The sequence below is a fragment of the Pan paniscus genome, chromosome 8, assembly GCF_029289425.2.
Source record: "Pan paniscus chromosome 8, NHGRI_mPanPan1-v2.0_pri, whole genome shotgun sequence".
Taxonomy (NCBI): Eukaryota; Metazoa; Chordata; class Mammalia; order Primates; family Hominidae; genus Pan; species Pan paniscus.
This window is the reverse complement of record NC_073257.2, coordinates 134,433,083-134,452,102: the sequence shown is the minus strand read 5'-3', so window position 1 is coordinate 134,452,102 and position 19,020 is coordinate 134,433,083. Positions and strand designations below refer to the sequence as shown.

Here is a 19,020-nt window from a genome sequence, read left to right as displayed (position 1 = left end):
TAAGACACCACCTTATTGGGCCTCAGCAGAAGACCGCGCTTCCTAGCAGGAGCCTGTGGTTCTGGGCTCCTCCCAGGGAGACAGTCCCTCCCCCATCCTCTATATGTGCTTCATCTATGTAACCCTTATGCAAAATCTTTCAGTAGGGGAAAGATGGAACCCTGGAGAGCCAGGGTGCTATACTTTGGAGGCTTGTCCCGTTCAAGTGTTATGTTGCAATTGAATCCCCAAGTTTAGAGGTCAGGCCTGATGCACCAGGTCTGGGTCATGGAGACCAACCCTGCATGAATAACTTAGTGCCCTCCCTGGTCAGGGGTGAGTTCTTCTCTTAGTTCCTAGCAAGAGCTGGTGGTTGAAGAGTCTGAGCCCTCCCTCTTGCTCTCTCTTCCTTCCTCCCTCACCTTGTGACCTCTGCCCAGGCCACCTCCCCATCCCTTTCTGCTAGGAGTACAAGCAGCCCGAGGCCCTCATCAGAAGCTGAGCAGACGCCTGCACCATGCTCCTATGCAGCCTGCGAAGCCAAGACCCAAATCAGCCTCTTTCCTCATGAACAAACCAGCCCCAGCTATTCCTTTCCAGCCACACTAAAAGACAAAGACCTGGCACTTTCCTCTTCTCCCTCTGCTTGCGCTGCCTCGGTAGGTGAACAAAGGCGTGACCCTTATTTCACTTTGGCCTGTTGTCCTACCTGACCTCCTCAAAACCTGGCAATGAAGACTCATGCAGTTTCCTAGGAGAGAGCTAAGGAGATATCAGATACATGGGAAAGTTTGAAAAGCTCTGAGTGAGGAGATCAGAACATAATAAGACCTCACTTCCTAAGCAAAATCTACCCCAAGAGGGGGAGCCCAAGGTCTTGGAGGCCCACCTGAGCAGATGACACCAGCGTCTTCACTGTGCTGACAGTTATGGGAGAGCCAGCCATTGTGGGGGCAGCTCCACAGGTAGGACTCATAGCCTGAGCAGCGCACGTCATCCAGAACAATGGGTCCTGAGCCCTGACCAAACCGGGCATTTCCTGGGGCTGACGTGGCCCAGCCACAGCCCAGCTGCCGGCAGACCACATTGGCGTCACTGGTATCCCAGCTGTCATCACACACGGTGCCCCAGGAGCCTCGGTATAGGACCTCCACTCGGCCCTGACACCTGTCACCTCCATTCACCAGCCTCAGGGCCAAACTGGATTCAGATCCTACAGGGGAACACAAGAATCCTTCATCCATCTCCATTCTGAGGTGAAGGAAAAGGCATGAACAACACTCAGGGCAGTGGGCAAAGTAGTCAAGTTTGAATACAAATGCCAAAGTCACCAGGGCACACAGTCACAATGGAAGATAGCTGCACCCAGAGGTTAAGCTTTGTCATAGTGGAAAAAGTGATGCCCTATTCTACTCAAGTCTATAAAAGCTCAAGCTATGGGTAAGCATGTGTGACCCCAGAGGAGAGGACAGGAATGGACACCCCACTCCCCACTCTGGGTGAATACAGGATGGAGATACACAGCTACAAATGGCAGGCCTAGACCCCCTCCATATTCAGGAGCTTATTGGCACCTGCATGGGCCTCTCTGCCTTCTGGCAAATTGCCAGTGATGGCAAGGCCTTGGCCACACAGGTGCAGGGACCGGCACTTTCAACTGCTCTTCAGAGGTCTGGATCCCATGGCCTGAGGGCCAGGAACGAGGTCCCAGCAGCATTAAGGAGCCCTCCAGTGCTCGTCCTGAGCACCTGGATGAGGATCTTTCCTGACCACTTGGAACAGGATTCCATGGGAGACAGGTCACCAGCACCCTCCATCCTCAAACATCAGACCCAGCACTGGCTCCTCAGAGATTCCACCTTCCTCCCACGCAAGCCACAGGGACATGAAAACAGAGAAGCCCACGTTGAGCCTCATCCTATCAGTTTCAAACACAAAATATGTCCAGAGATAGTGAGTCCTAGGGAGGGGTGAGAGGATTATTTACCTGCTGTTGATGCACGTGAGGTCGGCCAAGTATCTGTAAATTGCAACAAAAGGAATAGACAGAATTAGACTTGAAGGGAAAAGGCACAGAACAAAAAGTTCTTTGGGAGGAGGAATCAACGTGACAACAATTCCACTTCTTGTTCCTGCCATTTGCGTCCCATGTGTCTGCCCAGGTCTCCTCTGCTGTGAACTCATCCACGGACAAAGGACCTGCTGGAGACCAGACTGAGCCCTCCATTTCTCTAATCCTGGGGTATCTTTCTATCTGTTAGAGGATGCCCCCACCATGCCATCCCACATCTGCTGATGCATGGACTGACTAGGACATCACACGCCATTGCTGAGGCTCAGACACTGGCAGCTAAAATGTTAGGGGAACCAGGGGCTGCCCAGGGGACAATTAGGAATCAGGTTTCTGGCTAAGCAGTGACACCACAAACCTTTATCATCTCTCTCCCTGCCCAAGCACAAACTCTGCCTCTTCTGGATACAAATCTCGGAATCATAATCTCGGAATGTTTCCAGCAGTGATGGATGGGGGTATCGAGCCTGCCCTGACGATGCCTTGAACGGGTCAGAGGGTGACACCCTCAATTTTCAGAAACTATATGTGGTCCGGAATATAAAAGGACCAAAGCTCATTAAACATGGGGCCACTTCCTGAACCTGTAAGGGTTGTCCACTGGGACAGTATGAAACTGTTTCATGAAAGCTGAGAGGGGTTGAAAAGAAGACAGAGGCCTCCTGAATCCTGTGTGTGTTTAAAAAGCGCTGTGCTGGGGTCTCAGTTACACAACTGGTGTTGGGGGTAGAAATAATATGCCCCACAGTTTCCACACAGAGAAACAGGAGAGCTCTGTGGACTGTGGAAGGGGTGATTGGGCAGAAAGAGAAGGGACATTTTGAGGAAGGACACTGGGGACTTACATGGACTGGGTGTCGGCCGGGACTGGGAAACTGTGAGAAAGAGAAGAGAAGGTCAGATCAGGAACATTACACAGAAGTCGGCAAAACGGGAACGAGGAGGGAAAGAAATGAGCGAGTCTGACACTCAGTCCATCCTAGTTCTTATTACACAGGGAGGGGCATTGCCATGCACATCCCCACAGATATGCACCGTGTAAGGGGTCGAGGCAGATCCTGTCCACTATTGCCAGCTCTGAGGTGATCAAATTGTGTCTGCCCAGGGTAACCCGGTTAACCTAAACCAACCCACTCCCTTGCACATCTTAGGTGTTCCTGAGTCAGCAAGGCTGAGGAAGCCACTCCAGCCAAAATCCCTTGTGTGATCTTCAAGCCCCAACCACAGGCAATAACAAGGCCATGCCTGGCCGGTCTCATGGGGGCTGCCCTCCCCACACCAGACCTGGGGCACAGGCAATGCTCAGCAGCGTTCTGAGAGGACCTGAGATCAAGGACTCCAGTCCCACGCAACCCAGGCCTGACATGAATAGAAACCCATTTGCACTCCTAACCCTTGAGCCTCTATTTCCAGACCTCCTTACTGGGTCTCAGCTGAGAACTCACTTTCAGACAAGCATCTTTAGTTCAGAGTTCCTCTCAGTGAGAGGATCCCTCCTCTACCTTGCTGTCTGTCCTATGTCCATGATACCCTCACCCAGTGCTACTCAGCTGAGGAGAAATGGAGCCCTGGGGAGCCAGCACTTTTCTCTTCTGCCTCTTCCTTGCACTGCCTCAGGACGGGGATAAAGTCTGGGTTGTTGTTTCAGTTTGGGGCCTGTCCTAAGTGACCACAGGAACACCAAGCCCTGTAGTAAAATTCATACAGATCCTTAGCAGAGAGCTAACAAGACTACATAAATATAGGAAACATAGAAGAATCTTTGAGTGAGGAGATCAGAATGTAATTAGGATTTTCTTCCTGAGCAAACTCCAGTCTAGGAGAGGGAGCCCAAGGTCTTGGAGGCCCACCTGAGCAGATGACACCAGCGTCTTCATGATGGCCACAGTTGTGGGAGAGCCAGCCATTGTGGGGGCAGCTCCATAGGTAGGACTCGTGTCCTGAGCAGCGCACGTCATCCAGAACAATGGGTCCTGAGCCCTGGCCAAACCGGGCATTTCCTGGGGCTGACGTGGCCCAGCCACAGCCCAGCTGCCTGCAGACCACATTGGCGTCACTGGTGTCCCAGCTGTCATCACACACGGTGCCCCAGGAGCCTCGGTATAGGACCTCTACTCGGCCCTGACACCTGTCACTTCCATTCACCAGCCTCAGGGTCAAACTGGATTCAGATCCTACAGGGAAACACAAGAACCCTTTATCCATCCCTACCATGAGGTAAGGATCTAAGGCAAGTTCCACACTCAGGGTACTTCCTAATGGCCAAGGTCACCTGGACAAGCAGTCACGATTGAATACGACTGCAACCAGAGGTTCAGCTTCATCATACTGGAAGGAGAGGTGATACCCTATTCTGCCCGGTTTATGGAGGCTCAGATTTTGGGAAAGCGCCTGTGACCCCAGTGGAGGTGACAGGAATGGACACCCCACTCCCTACTCTGAGCACACACAGGATGGAGCTCCACAGCTCCAGAGGGCAGGCCTATGCTATCCCCATGTCGAAGAGTTTGGTGGCACCCACGTGGTCCTCTCTGGCTTCTGGCAAATTGCCAGGGATGGCAAGGCATTGGCCAGACAGCTGCAGGGACAGAAATTTTCACCCTCCCTTGCAGGTCTGCAATGCATGGCCAGAAGGCCAGGAATGAGGTCCCAGGAGTAGGGAGCCCTCCAGGGTTTGTCCTGAGCACCTGAATGAGGATCTTTCCTGATACTTGGAACAGGGTCCCACAGGAGACAGGTCACCAACACCCTCCACCCTCTAACACCCGACCCGGGACTGGTTCCCCATAGACTCCAACTTCCTCCCACTCAGCGCACAGGGACGTGAAAAAGACAGGGGCCCACCTTGACCCTCATCCTATCATTTTCAGAGAAAACATTTGTCCAGAGGTAGAGAGTGAGCCCTAGGGAGGGGTGAGAGGATTATTTACCTACTGTCGATGGAGGTAACGTGATGGTCGACAACGTGTCTGTAAATTGCAACAAAGACAAAGGCTAGAATTAAAGTTGAGGGAGAAAAGCTCCAAAAGGAAAGGTCTCTGGACAAGTCAAGCATCATGAACATTCCTCCATTTCTAGTTCCTGCCACTTGCTCCCCATGTGTCTGCCCAAGTCTGTAGCTCAGGGCGCACAGCCAGGGACATAGGCCTCACTGGAGACCAGTCCGATCCCTCCTGCCTCTGAAGTGTGGAATACCCTCTTCTCAGCTACAAAGGGTTTACCTGCCCCATCCACTGACACATGGACTGATGCGCACATCTGACACCAATGCTGAGCCTCTCACACTTGAAACTAAAATGTTAGAAGGATCAGGGAGCTGCCTAAAGGAGTATAAAGTCTCCTGGCAAGTGGAGGCAACAGAAATGTCTAATATCGCTCTCCCTGCCTGAGCACGGCCTCTGCCTGTCTGGAGGTAGATGGGGCCCTGCCGCATCTGGGGTGTTTGAAGGAGTGAGGAATGGAGGTGTCAGGCCTGCACTGACATTGCCTGCCCATGGACAGGCATGTTTAAGGCTTTAGCTGAAATTGCCTTCCCAGGAGACCTTGGCAATCACTGTCAATTCTTAGAAAGATCACACCTTCTTAACCATGTCTGGTTAAGAAGCTCCATGCTAGGGTCTCAGTTACAGAGCAGGGAAAATAGTATGACCCACAGTATCCACACAGGTAAGAAGGAGGACTCTGTGGAATGGGAAAAAGGATAATTGTGCAGAAAGGAAAGGGACATCCCAAGGAAGGACACTGGGGACTCACCTGGCCTGGGCGTCGACCGGGACTGGGCAGCTGTGAGAAAGAGGAGGTCAGATCAGATGCACTATACAGAAGCTGGCAAAACCAGAACAAAGGTAGAAGGAACTAAACAGGTCATGCCTTCAGTCCACCCTAGGTCCCCATCACAGAGGGAGGGGCATTGCCATGCACGTCCCCACAAAGATGCTCTTTGAAAGGCGTCTGGGCAGATCTTGTCCACTACTGCCAGCTCCAAAGTGATGAAGTTTGTGTCTACCCATAGTAATTAGGTTGACACAAAACCAACCCTCTCCCTTGCACATCTTAGCAGTCCCTGAGTCAGCAAGTATGAAGAAGCCACTCCAGCAAAAATCCAGCCTGTGATCTTCTAGCCCAGCCCACAGGCATTCATAACAAGGCTTTGCTCAGCAGCCCTAATGGGCACTGCCCGCCCCACACCTGACTGGTGTACAGGCAAGATGCTGCAGTGCTCTGGAGGGAATTGCAGTCAAGCACTCACACCCCCAAAACCCAGGCCAGACATGGACAGACACAGATCTGCACTCCCAGCCTTGTGTTTCCAGTCTGATGCCTCCTTACTGGGCCTCAGCGGAAGACCCTCCCTTCCCAGCATAAGCCTTTGGTTCTGGACTCCTCCCAGTGAGATCGTCTGTCCCCCAACACCTATATGTGCTGCATCCACCTCACCCTCACCTAAACCTTTCAGTAGGGGAAAGATGGAACCCTGGAGAGCCAGTGTGCTATAGATTGGATGTTTGTCCCATCCAAGACTCATGTTGGGATTAGATCCCCAAGTATAGAGGTGAGGCCTGATGTGCCATGTCTGGGTCATGGAAGCCAACCATTCATGAACAACTTAGTGCCCTCCCTGATCAGGGGTGAGTTCTTCTCTTAGTTTCTAGCAAGAACTGGTGGTTGAAAAGAGCCTGGGCCTTCCTTCTTGCCCTCTCTTGCTTCCTCCCTTGCCACATGACCTCTGCTCAGGCCACCTCCCCATCTCCTTCTGCCAGGAGCACAAGCAGCCTGAGGCTGTCAGCAGAAGCCAAGCAGATACCATGCTCCTATGCAGCCTGCAAAGCCAAGACCCAAATCTGCCTCTTTCTTCATGAATAACCTGAACCCAGCCATTCCTTTCCAGCCACACTAAAATGCAAAGACCCAGCCCTTTCCTCTTCTCCCTCTGCTTGCGCTGCCTTGGTAGGGGAACAAAGGCATGACCCTTATTTCACTTTGGCCCATTGTCCTCTCTGACCTCCTCAAAACCTGGCACTGTGGTGAAGACTCATGCAGTTTCCTAGAAGAGAGCTAAGGAGATATCAGAAACACAGGAAAGGTTGAAAAAGCTCTGAGTGAGGAGATTAGAACATAAGACCTCGCTTCCTGGGCAAAATCTACCCCAAGAGAGGAAACCCAAATTGCTGGAGGCCCACCTGAGCAGATGACACCAGCGTCTTCATGATGGCCACAGTTGTGGGAGAGCCAGCCATTGTTGGGGCAGCTCCACAGGTAGGACTCGTGTCCTGAGCAGCGCACATCATCCAGGACAATGGGTCCTGAGCCCTGGCCAAACCGGGCATTTCCTGGGGCTGACGTGGCCCAGCCACAGCCCAGCTGCCTGCAGACCACATTGGCATCATTGGTGTCCCAGCTGTCATCACACACGGTGCCCCAAGAGCCTCGGTATAGGACCTCCACTCGGCCCTGACACCTGTTACCTCCATTCACCAGCCTCAGGGCCAAACTGGATTCAGGTCCTACAGGAGAACACAAGAACCCTTCATCAATCCCTATCAGCAGGTCAAGGATCTAAGGCACATTCCACACTCAGGGCACTTCCTAATGGCCAAAGTCACCTGGGCAGGCAGTCACGATTAACGATGACTGCAACCAGAGGTTCAGCTTCATCACAGTAGAAGGAGAGGTGATACACTATTCTCCTCGGGTTTATGAAGGCTCAAGTTTTGGGGAAGCACCTGTGACCCCAGTGGAGGTGACAGGAATAGACACCCGACTCCCTACTCTGGGCACACACAGGATGGAGCTCCACAGCTCCAGAGGGCAGGACCATGCTGTCCCCATGTTCAAGAGTTAGGTGGCACCCCCGTGGTCCTCCCTGGCTTCTGGCAAATTGCCAAGGATGGCAAGGCTTTGGCCAGACAGCTGCAGGGACAGAAACTGTCACCCACCCTTGCAGGTCTGCAGTGCATGGCTGGAGGGCCAGGAACGAGGTCGAGTAGGAGTAGGGAGCCCTCCAGGGCTTGTCCTCAGCACCTGGATGAGGATCTTTTTTTTTTTTTCTTTATTATTTCCTGATACTTGGAAGAGGATCCCAAGGGAGACAGGTCACCAGCCCCCTCTACCCTCCAACACCAGAAGCAGGACTGGCTCCCCAGAGACTCCAACTTCCTCCCACTCAATGCACAGGGATATGAAAAAGACAGGGACCCACCCTGACCCTCATGCTCTCATTTTCAGAAAAAAACATTTGTCCAGAAGTAGAGAGTGAGCCCTAGTGGGGGTGAGAAGATTCTGTACCTACTGTTGATGCAGGTAATGTGGTGGTCGGCAACGTGTCTTTAATTGCAACAAAGACAAAGGCTAGAATTAAACTTGAGGGTGAAAAGCTCCAAAAGGAAACGTCTCCAGATAGGGCAAGCATCATGAAAACTACTGGATTTCTGGTTTTTGCCACTTGCTCCCCATGTGTCTGCCCAAGTCTTCAGCCCAGTAAGCTCAGGAAGGGACATAGGCCTCGCTGGAGACCAGTCCAGTCCCTCCTACCTCTGAAGTGTGGGATATCCTCTTCTCAGCTACAAAGGGTTTGCCTGCCCCATCCACTGACACATGGACTAATGGACACATCTGACACCATTGTTGAGCCTCTGATTGTTACAGCTAAAATGTTAGAAGGATCAGGGAGCTGCCCAAAGGAGGATAAAGTCTCCTGGCAAGTGGAGGTACCAGAAATATCTAATATCTCTCTCCCTGCCTGAGCACGGCCTCTGCCTTTCTGCATGTAGATGGGGCCCTGCTGCATCTGGGGGTGTTTGAAGGACTTTGTGTCTGCCCATAGTAATCAGGTTGACACAAAACCAACCCTCTCCCTTGCACATCTTAGCAGTCCCTGAGTCAGCAAGTATGAAGAGGCCACTCCTGCAAAAAAAAATATCCAGCCTGTGATCTTCTAGCCCAGCCCACAGGCATTCATAACAAGGCTTTGCTCAGTAAGCCTCATGGGCACTGCCTGCCCCACACCTGACCAGTGCACAGGCAAGACACTGCAGTGCTCTGGAGGGAATTGCAGTCAAGCACTCACACCCCCAAAACCCAGGTCAGATATGGACAGTCACGAATCTCCACTCCCAGCCTTGTGTTTCCGGTCTGATGCCTCCTTATTAGTCCTCAGCAGAAAACCCTCCCTTCCCAGCATGAGCCCTTGGTTCTGGAATCCTCCCAGTCAGACCGTCCCTCCCTCAATGCCTATATGTGCTGCATCCACCTCACCCTCACCTAAACCTTTCAGTAGGGGAAAGGTGGAACCCTGGAGAGGCAGCATGCTATAGTTTGGATGTTTGTCCCATCTAAGACTCATGTTGGGATTGGATCCCCAAGTATAGAGGTGAGGCTTGATGTGCCATGTCTGGGTCATGGAGGCCAACCCTTCATGAATAACTTAGTGTCCTCCCTGGTCAGGGGTAAGTTCTTCTCTTAGTTCCTAGAAAGAGCTGGTGGTTGAAAACTGTCTGGGCCCTCCCTCTTGCTCTTTCTTGCTTCCTCCCTCACCATGTGACCTCTGTCCAGGCCACCTCCCTATCTCCTTCTGCCATCTTGCTTCGTCCCTCGCCACGTGACCTCTGCCCAGGCCAGCTCCCCATCCCCTCTGCCAGGAGTACAAGCAGCCTGAGGTCCTCAGCAGAAGCCGAGCAGATGCCTGCACCATGCTCCTATGCAGCCTGCAAAGACCCAAGACCCAAATCAACCTCTATCTTCATGAACAACCTGGCCCCAGCTATTCCTTTCCAGCCACACTAAAAGGCAAAGACCCGGCGCTTTCGTCTTCTCCCTCTGCTTGCGCTGCCTCAGTAGGGGAACAAAGGCGTGACCCTTATTTCACTTTGGCCCATTGTCCTCTCTGACCTCCTCAAAACCTGGCAATGTGGTGAAGACTCATGCGGTTTCCTAGGAGAGAGCTAAGGAGGTATCAGAAATATAGGAAAAGTTGAAAAAGCTCTAAGTGAGGAGATTAGAACATAATAAAACCTTCCTGAGCAAAATCTACCCCAAGAGAGGAAACCAAAAGTCTTGGAGACCCACCTGAGCAGATGACACCAGCGTCTTCACCATGGCCACAGTTATGGGAGAGCCAGCCATTGTGGGGGCAGCTCCACAAGTAGGACTCATTCCCTGAGCAGCGCACGTCATCCAGGACAATGGGTCCTGAGCCCTGGCCAAACCGGGCATTTCCTGGGGCCGACATGGCCCAGCCACAGCCCAGCTGCCTGCAGACCACATTGGCATCATTGGTGTCCCAGTAGTCATCGCACACGGTGCCCCAGGAGCCTCGGTATAGGACCTCCACTCGGCCCTGACACCTGTCACCTCCATTCACCAGCCTCAGGGCCAAACTGGATTCAGATCCTACAGGGGAACACAAGAACCCTTCATCCATTCCTATCATGAGGTCAAGAATCTAAGGAATGTTCCACACTCAAGGCACGTCCTAATGGCTAAAGTCACCTGGGCAGGCAGTCACCTTTGAATATGAATAAAACCAGAGATTCAGCTTCATCAAAGTCAAAGAAGCAGTTCTGCCTGGGTTTATGAAGGCTCAAGTTTGGGGAAGCACCTGTGACCCTACTGGAGTTAACAGGAATGGAAACCCCATTCCCTAACCTGGGCACACACAGGATGGAGCTACACAGCTACAGTAGGCAGGCCAGACTCTCCCCATCTCAGGAGCTTGGTGGCAATCCTATGGTCCTGTCTGGCTTCTGAAAATTTCACAGGTATGACAAGGCATTGGCCAGACAGGTGCGGGGACAGTCACTTTCACTGACTCTTCACACCTCTGCAGCCCATGGGCTGAGGGACAGGAATGAGGTCTTAGTAGGATTAGGGAAGCTTCCAGGGCTTTTCCTCGGCACCTGGATGAGGATGTTTCCTGACCACTTGGAACAGGATTCCATGGGAGACAAGTCACCAGCACCCTCCAGCCTCTAACATCAGACCCAGAGCTGGGTCCCCAGAGACTCTACCTTCCTCCCATGCAACCCACAGGGACATGAAAAAGAGAGGGGCCCACCTTGACCGTCATCCTATCATTTTCAGAAAAAAAAACATTTGTCCAGAGGTAGAGAGTGAGCCCTAGGGAGGGGCGAGAGGATTATTTACCTACTGTCGATGCAGGTAAGGTGATGGTCGGCAATGTGTCTGTAATTAAAACAGAGACAAAGGCTAGAATTAAAGTTCATGGTGAAAATCTCCAAAAGGAAAAGTCTCCGGAGAAGGCGAGCATCATGAAAACTACCCCACTTCTGATTCCTGCCACTTTGCTCCCCATGTGTCTGCCCAAGTCTGCAGCTCAGCAAGCTCAGCAAGGGTCATAGGCCTTGCTGGAGACCAGTTCGATCCCTCCTGCCTCTGAAGTGTGGGATGTCATCTTCTCAGTCACAAAGGGTTAGCCTGTTGCATGCACTGACATATGCACTGACGGGTACATCTAACACCATTGCTGACACTCTACTAGCTCCAGCTAAAACGTTAGGGAAACCAAGGAGCTGACCAAAGGGGTATCAAGTTTCCCAGTAAGTGGAGGCACCAGAAATATTTATTATCCCTCTCCCTGCCCGAGCATGGCCTATGCCTCTTCTGGATGCACATGTAGCCCTGCAGAATCTGGGGTGTTGGAAGGAGTGAGGAAGGGAGGTATCAGGCCTGCACTGACATTGCTAGCCCGTGGCGGCAGCCATGTTTAAGGCTTTAGCTGACATTGGCTTCCCAGGAGACTTTGGCAATCAATTTCAATTCTCAGGAAGGTCATATCAGCTCTGAATAGAAAAGGGCCAAAGCTATTTAAATATGAGGCCACTTCCTAAACCTCTAAGGGTTGGCCACTGGGACAGTATGAAACTGCTTCATGAAAGCTGAGATAAATGGAACAGAAGACAGAAGCCTCCTGAACCCTATGTCTGGTTCAGAAGTGCCATTCCAGGGTCTCAGTTACAGAGCAGGGAAAATTGGAGGCCATGCATTATCCACTCTGAGGAGAACGAGGGCTCTGTGGAGTGCAGAAAGGGATAATTGTGCAGAAAGAGAAGGGACATCCCAAGGAAGGACTCACCTGGCTTGGGCGTCTCACCTGGCCTGGGCGTCGACCAGGAGTGGGCAGCTGTGAGAAAGAGGAGGTCAGATCAGATGCACTATACAGAAGCTGGCAAAATCGGAACAAAGGTGGAAGGAACTAAAGAGGTCACGCCTTCAGTCCACCCTAGGTCCCCATCACAGAGGGAGGGCATTGCCATGCACGTCCCCACAGAGATGCTCCTTGGAGGGTGTCTGGTCTGGGCAGATCCTGTCCACTATTGCCAACTCCAAGGTGATTAACCTTGTGTCTGCCCATAGTAATCAGGTTGACACAAAACCTACCCTCTCCCTTGCATGTCTTAGCAGTCCCTGAGTCAGCAAATGTGAGGAGGCCACTCCAGCCAAAGTCCTGCCTCTGATGTTCCAGTCCAGCCCACAGGCGTTCATAACAATGCTTTGCCTAGCAGACCTCATGGGGACTGCACACCCCACACCAGACCGGTGCACAGGCAAGACACTGCAGTGCTCTGGAGGGAGTTGTGGTCAAGGACTCACAGCCCCCAAATCTCAGGCCAGAGAGGGACAGACACACATCTGCACTCCTAGCCTTATGTCTCTATTAAGACATCACCTTATTGGGCCTCAGCAGAAGACCGCACTTCCTAGCAGGAGCCTTTGGTTCTGGCCTCCTCCCAGTGAGACAGTCCCTCCCCCATCCCCTATACATGCTTCATCCATGTAACCCTTATGCAAAATCTTTCAGCAGGGGAAAGATGGAACCCTGGAGAGCCAGGGTGCTATACTTTAGAGGCTTGTCACATCCAAGTGTTATATTGCAACTGAATCCCCAAGTTTAGAGGTGAGGCCTGATGCACCAGGTCTGGGACATGGAGACCAACCCTTCATGAATAACTTCGTGCCCTCCCTGGTCAGGGGTGAGTTCTTCTCTTAGTTCCTAGCAAGAGCTGGTGGTTGAAGAGTCTGAGCCCTCCCTCTTGCTCTCTCTTCCTTCCTCCCTCACCTTGTGACCTCTGCCCAGGCCACCTCCCCATCCCTTTCTGCCAGGAGTACAAGCAGCCCGAGGCCCTCATCAGAAGCTGAGCAGACGCCTGCACCATGGTCCTATGCAGCCTGCAAAGCCAAGACCCAAATCAGCCTCTTTCCTCATGAACAAACCAGCCCCAGCTATTCCTTTCCAACCACACTAAAAGGCAAAGACCTGGCACTTTCCTCTTCTCCCTCTGCTTGCACTGCCTCGGTAGGTGAACAAAGGCGTGACCCTTATTTCACTTTGGCCCATTGTCCTACCTGACCTCCTCAAAAACTGGCAATGAAGACTCATGCAGTTTCCTAGGAGAGAGCTACGGAGATATCAGATATATGGCAAAGGTTGAAAAGCTCTGAGTGAGGAGATCAGAACATAATAAGACCTCGCTTCCTGAGCAAAATCTACCCCAAGAGAGGGAGCCCAAGGTCTTCGAGGCCCACCTGAGCAGATGACACCAGCGTCTTCACTGTGCTGACAGTTATGGGAGAGCCAGCCATTGTGGGGGCAGCTCCACAGGTAGGACTCATAGCCTGAGCAGCGCACGTCATCCAGGACAATGGGTCCTGAGCCCTGACCAAACCGGGCATTTCCTGGGGCTGACGTGGCCCAGCCACAGCCCAGCTGCCGGCAGACCACATTGGCATCACTGGTGTCCCAGCTGTCATCACACACGGTGCCCCAGGAGCCTCGGTATAGGACCTCCACTCGGCCCTGACACCTGTCACCTCCATTCACCAGCCTCAGGGCCAAACTGGATTCAGATCCTACAGGGGAACACAAGAATCCTTCATCCATCTCCATTCTGAGGTGAAGGAAAAGGCATGAACAACACTCAGGGCAGTGGGCAAAGTAGTCAAGTTTGAATACAAATGCCAAAGTCACCAGGGCACACAGTCACAATGGAAGATAGCTGCACCCAGAGGTTAAGCTTTGTCGTAGTGGAAAAAGTGATGCCCTATTCTACTCAAGTCTATAAAAGCTCAAGCTATGGGTAAGTATGTATGACCCCAGAGGAGAGGACAGGAATGGACACCCCACTCCCCACTCTGGGTGCTCACAGGATGGAGATACACAGCTACAAATGGCAGGCCTAGACCCCCTCCATATTCAGGAGCTTATTGGCACCTGCATGGGCCTCTCTGCCTTCTGGCAAATTGCCAGTGATGCCAAGGCCTTGGCCACACAAGTGCAGGGACCGGCACTTTCAACTGCTCTTCAGAGGTCTGGATCCCATGGCCTGAGGGCCAGGAATGAGGTCCCAGCAGTATTAAGGAGCCCTCCAGTGCTCATCCTGAGCACCTGGATGAGGATCTTTCCTGACCACTTGGAACAGGATTCCATGGGAGACAGGTCACCAACACCCTCCGTCCTCAAACATCAGACCCAGCACTGGCTCCTCAGAGATTCAACCTTCCACACACGCAACCCAGAGGGACATGAAAACAGAGAAGCCCACGTTGAGCCTCATCCTATCAGTTTCAAACACAAAATATGTCCAGAGATAGTGAGTCCTAGGGAGGGGTGAGAGGATTATTTACCTGCTGTTGATGCACGTGAGGTCGGCCAAGTATCTGTAAATTGCAACAAAAGGAATAGACAGAATTAGACTTGAAGGGAAAAGGCACAGAACAAAAAGTTCTTTGGGAGGAGGAATCAACGTGACAACAATTCCACTTCTTGTTCCTGCCATTTGCGTCCCATGTGTCTGCCCAGGTCTCCTCTGCTGTGAACTCATCCAGCGACAAAGGTCCTGCTGGAGACCAGACTGAGCCCTCCATTTCTGTAATCCTGGGGTATCTTTCTATCTGTTAGAGGATGCCCCCCGCCCCATGCCATCCCACATCTGCTGATGCATGGACTGACTAGGACATCAGACGCCATTGCTGAGGCTCGGACACTGGCAGCTATAATGTTAGGGGAACCAGGGGCTGCCCAGGGGACAATCAGGAATCAGGTTTCTGGCTAAGCAGTGACACCACAAACCTTTATCATCCCTCTCCCTGCCCAAGCACAAACTCTGCCTCTTCTGGATACAAATCTCGGAATCATAATCTCGGAATGTTTCCAGCAGTGATGGATGGGGGTATCGAGCCTGCCCTGATGATGCCTTGAACGGGTCAGAGGGTGACACCCTCAATTTTCAGAAACTATATGTGAGTCCTGAATATAAAAGGACCAAAGCTCATTAAACGTGGGGCCACTTCCTGAACCTGTAAGGGTTGTCCACTGGGACAGTATGAAACTGTTTCATGAAAGCTGAGAGGGGTTAAAAAGAAGACAGAGGCCTCCTGAATCCTGTATGTGTTTCAAAAGCACTGTGCTGGGGTCTCAGTTACACAGCCGGTGTTGGGGGTGGAAATAATATGCCCCACAGTTTCCACACAGAGAAACAGGAGAGCTCTGTGGAGTAGGGAAGGGGTGATTGGGCAGAAAGAGAAGGGACATTTTGAGGAAGGACACTGGGAACCTACCTGGACTGGGTGTCGGCCGGGACTGGGAAACTGTGAGAAAGAGAAGAGAAGGTCAGATCAGGCATGTTACACAGAAGTCAGCAAAACTGGAACGAGGAGGGAAAGAAATGAGCGAGTCCGACATGCAGTCCATCCTAGTTCCTATCACACAGGGAGGGGCATTGCCATGCACATCCCCACAGAGATGCACCGTGTAAGGGGTCGAGACAGATCCTGTCCACTATTGCCAGCTCTGAGGTGATCAAATTGTGTCTGCCCAGAGTAACCTGGTTGACCTAAACCAACCCACTTCCTTGCATGTCTTAGGCATTCCTGAGTCAGCCAGGCTGAGGAAGCCACTCCAGCCAAAAATCCCTTGTGTGATCTTCAAGCCCCAATCACAGGCAATGACAAGGCCATGTCTGGCTGGCCTCATGGGGGCTGCCCTCCCCTCACCAGACCTAGAACACAGGCAATGCTCAGCAGCGTTCTGAGAGGAACTGAGGTCAAGAACTCCAACCCCACGCAACCCAGGCCTGATACAAACAGACACCCATTTGCACTCCTGGCCCTTGAGCCTCTATTTCCAGACCTCCTCACTGGGTCTCAGCTGAGAACCCACTTTTAGACAAGCATCTTTAGTTCAGAGTTCCTCACAGTGAGGGGATCCCTCCCCTGCCTTGCTGTCTGTCCTGCATCCATGATACCCTCACCCCGTGCTACTCAGCAGGGGAGAAATGGAGCCCTGGGGAGCCAGCACTTTTCTCTTCTGCCTCTTCCTCGCATTACATCAGGAAGGGGATAAAGTCTGGGTTGTTTGAGTTTGGTCCCCTGTCCTAAGTGACCACAGGAACACTAGGCAGTGAGTACATATGGATTCTTAGCAGAGAGCTAACAAGTCTTCAGAAACATAGAAAACATAGAAGCTTTGAGTGAGGAGATCAGAATGTAATTAGGAGTTTCTTTTGGAGCAAACTCCACCCCAAGAGAGTGAGCCCAAGTTCTTGAAGGCCCACCTGAGCAGATGACACCAGCATCTTCACTATGGCCACAGTTGTGGGTGAGCCAGCCATTGTGGGGGCAGCTCCACAGGTAGGACTCGTGTCCTGAGCAGCGCACATCATCCAGGACAATGGGGCCTGAGCCCTGGCCAAACTGGGCATTTCCTGGGGCTGACATGGCCCAGCCACAGCCCAGCTGCCTGCAGACCACATTGGCATCATTGGTGTCCCAGTAGTCATCACACACGGTGCCCCAGGAGCCTCGGTATAGGACCTCCACTCGGCCTCGACACCTGTCGCCTCCATTCACCAGCCTCAGGGCCAAACTGGATTCAGATCCTACAGGGGAACACAAGAACCCTTCATCCATCCCTATCATGAGGTCAAGAATCTAAGGTAAGTTCCACACTCAGGGTACTTCCTAATGAACTAAGTCACCTAGGCAGGCAGTCACCTTTGCATATGACCACAGACTAGGCTTCATCACAGTGAAAGTAGCACTGATGACCTACTCTGCCCAGGTCTATGGATGCTCAACTTTTGGGGAAGCACCTGTGACCCCAATGGATGTGATAGGAATGGATGCCCCACTCCCCAGTTGGGTACACAGAGGATGGAGCTGCTCAGCTCCAGATGGCAGGCCCAGACCCCTCCCTTATTCAGGAGCATGGTCCTATCTGGGATCTGACTGGCAGAGTACCAGAGATGGCAGGGATGAGGTCCCCATAGGATTAGGGAGACCCCCAGGGCTTGTTCTGAGCACATAGATAAGGATCTTTTCTGACCACTTGGAACAGGATCCCACAGGAGACAGGTCACCAGCACCCTCCACCCTCCAATATCACATCTAATTCTGGGTTTTCAGAGACTCCAGCTTCCTCCCTACCCAACCCACAGAAACATGAAAAAGCAAGGGGCCCACCTTGAGCCTCATCCTATCATGAGCCTAATGATCCCTAATGATCTTCTGGGAGGTCCTGCTCTTGTTCCCAGTGCCGAGCTGACTCTTGAGCCAACTGTTTATCACCTGCTGCCACCCTCCCACGCTTAGCCCACTTCCCCACCTCTCTTTATGGCAATCATAAGTGAACTATGAAATCCAAAGTGTATCCACAGGTAGAAAGTGAGCCCCAGGGAGTGTTGAGAGGATTCTTTACCTTCTGTGGGTACAGGTGGTGATATACTGACAGGCCAACTTTCTGTAAACAGCAACAAAGAGAAAGGATACAATTGGACTTGAAGGGAAAAAGGTAAAAAACAAGCGGTTCTCTGGACCAGGCAAGCACTGTGAAAACAATTCCACTCGAAGGTCTGGCCACTTGCTCCCCATGTGTCTGCCCAGGTCTCCTGCCCAGGGAACTCATTCAGGGACAAAGGACACCATGCAGGCCCTTCCATCTCTCTCTGAGACAGGGATGACTTATTCTCAGTTAGGAAACCTTCACCACCCCCATCCCCCACCATCCACTGACACGTGGACTGACTGGCTCATCTGACACCACTGCCAAGACTTGACACTTGCAGCTAAAATGTTCGGGATACTAGGGGTCCGCCCTGGGGGAAATCAGGTTTCCTGGTAAGTGAAGGCACCAGAAACATTTCTTAGCCTCTCTCTCCCCTCAGCATGGCCTCTGCCTCTTCTGAATGCAGACGTGGCCCTGCAGAATCTGGGGGTCTTTCAAGTAGTGAGAGATGGGGGTATCAAGCCTGTACTGATCTTGCCTTCAACAGAACATTAGAGGGTCTCATCCTCAATTCTCAGAAAGGTTGTGTCAGCCCTGAATATAAAGAGGCCAAAGCTCATTAAACAGCAGGCTTCTTTCTGAACTTCTAAGAGTTGTTCATTGGGACAGCATGGAACTGTGTGATGAAAGCTGAGATGGACTGAAGAGAAGGCAGAAGCTGAATCCCATGTGTGGTTAAGAAGCCCCATGCTAGGCTCTCAGTTACAGAGTTGAGGGGGAAATAATATGCCCCAGAGTATCTGCAGAGAAGCAGGAGGGCTCTGTGGAGTAGGGAAGGGGTAACTGAGCAGAAAGAGAAGGGGTATCCCGAGGAAGGATTCTGGGGACTCACCTGGCCTGAGTGTTGACTGAGGCTGGGCAGCTGTGAGAAAAAAATAGCAACATTAGACACCAAACACTCAGTGACTCCAAGTAGAGTTAAGGCTGAAGTGACTTGGGGTATCTACACCCTGAGCTGATGCCCATTACACGCCCACCAAGTGGGCCCTGCCAGTGCCCACCGTGAAGCCCTCGGTCCTTCAGGGACCCCACAGCCCCCGGCATTGCCTTCTCTGTGCCTGTGGCTCACTCTCCAGGGATATGAAGGTCACTTCGGTGCCTGGGACCGGCCACAACAACCTCGGTATCAACACCCAGGGAGCGGCAAACAGCCACCCTAAGCAATGAGTAGATG

At 52.2% G+C, this 19,020-nt stretch overlaps 1 protein-coding gene across 1 annotated transcript in view; it reads right to left on the bottom strand.

Moving 5' to 3' along the window:
* The window catches only part of DMBT1 (deleted in malignant brain tumors 1), a 70,885-nt gene that overhangs the window by 34,963 nt on the left and 16,902 nt on the right, over positions 1-19,020 (bottom strand). The window contains exons 8-24 of the mRNA XM_063607536.1: positions 18,679-18,708; positions 17,760-17,801; positions 16,618-16,941; positions 15,623-15,652; positions 14,690-14,722; positions 13,592-13,915; positions 12,159-12,188; positions 11,192-11,230; positions 10,115-10,438; positions 8,336-8,374; positions 7,231-7,554; positions 5,804-5,833; positions 4,981-5,019; positions 3,901-4,224; positions 2,896-2,925; positions 1,967-1,999; positions 869-1,192 (exon numbers count right to left, since the gene is read on the bottom strand). Of these exons, the coding sequence (XP_063463606.1) occupies positions 869-1,192; positions 1,967-1,999; positions 2,896-2,925; positions 3,901-4,224; positions 4,981-5,019; positions 5,804-5,833; positions 7,231-7,554; positions 8,336-8,374; positions 10,115-10,438; positions 11,192-11,230; positions 12,159-12,188; positions 13,592-13,915; positions 14,690-14,722; positions 15,623-15,652; positions 16,618-16,941; positions 17,760-17,801; positions 18,679-18,708 (2,319 nt within the window). The remainder of the gene's footprint in view (positions 1-868; positions 1,193-1,966; positions 2,000-2,895; positions 2,926-3,900; positions 4,225-4,980; positions 5,020-5,803; positions 5,834-7,230; positions 7,555-8,335; positions 8,375-10,114; positions 10,439-11,191; positions 11,231-12,158; positions 12,189-13,591; positions 13,916-14,689; positions 14,723-15,622; positions 15,653-16,617; positions 16,942-17,759; positions 17,802-18,678; positions 18,709-19,020) is intronic.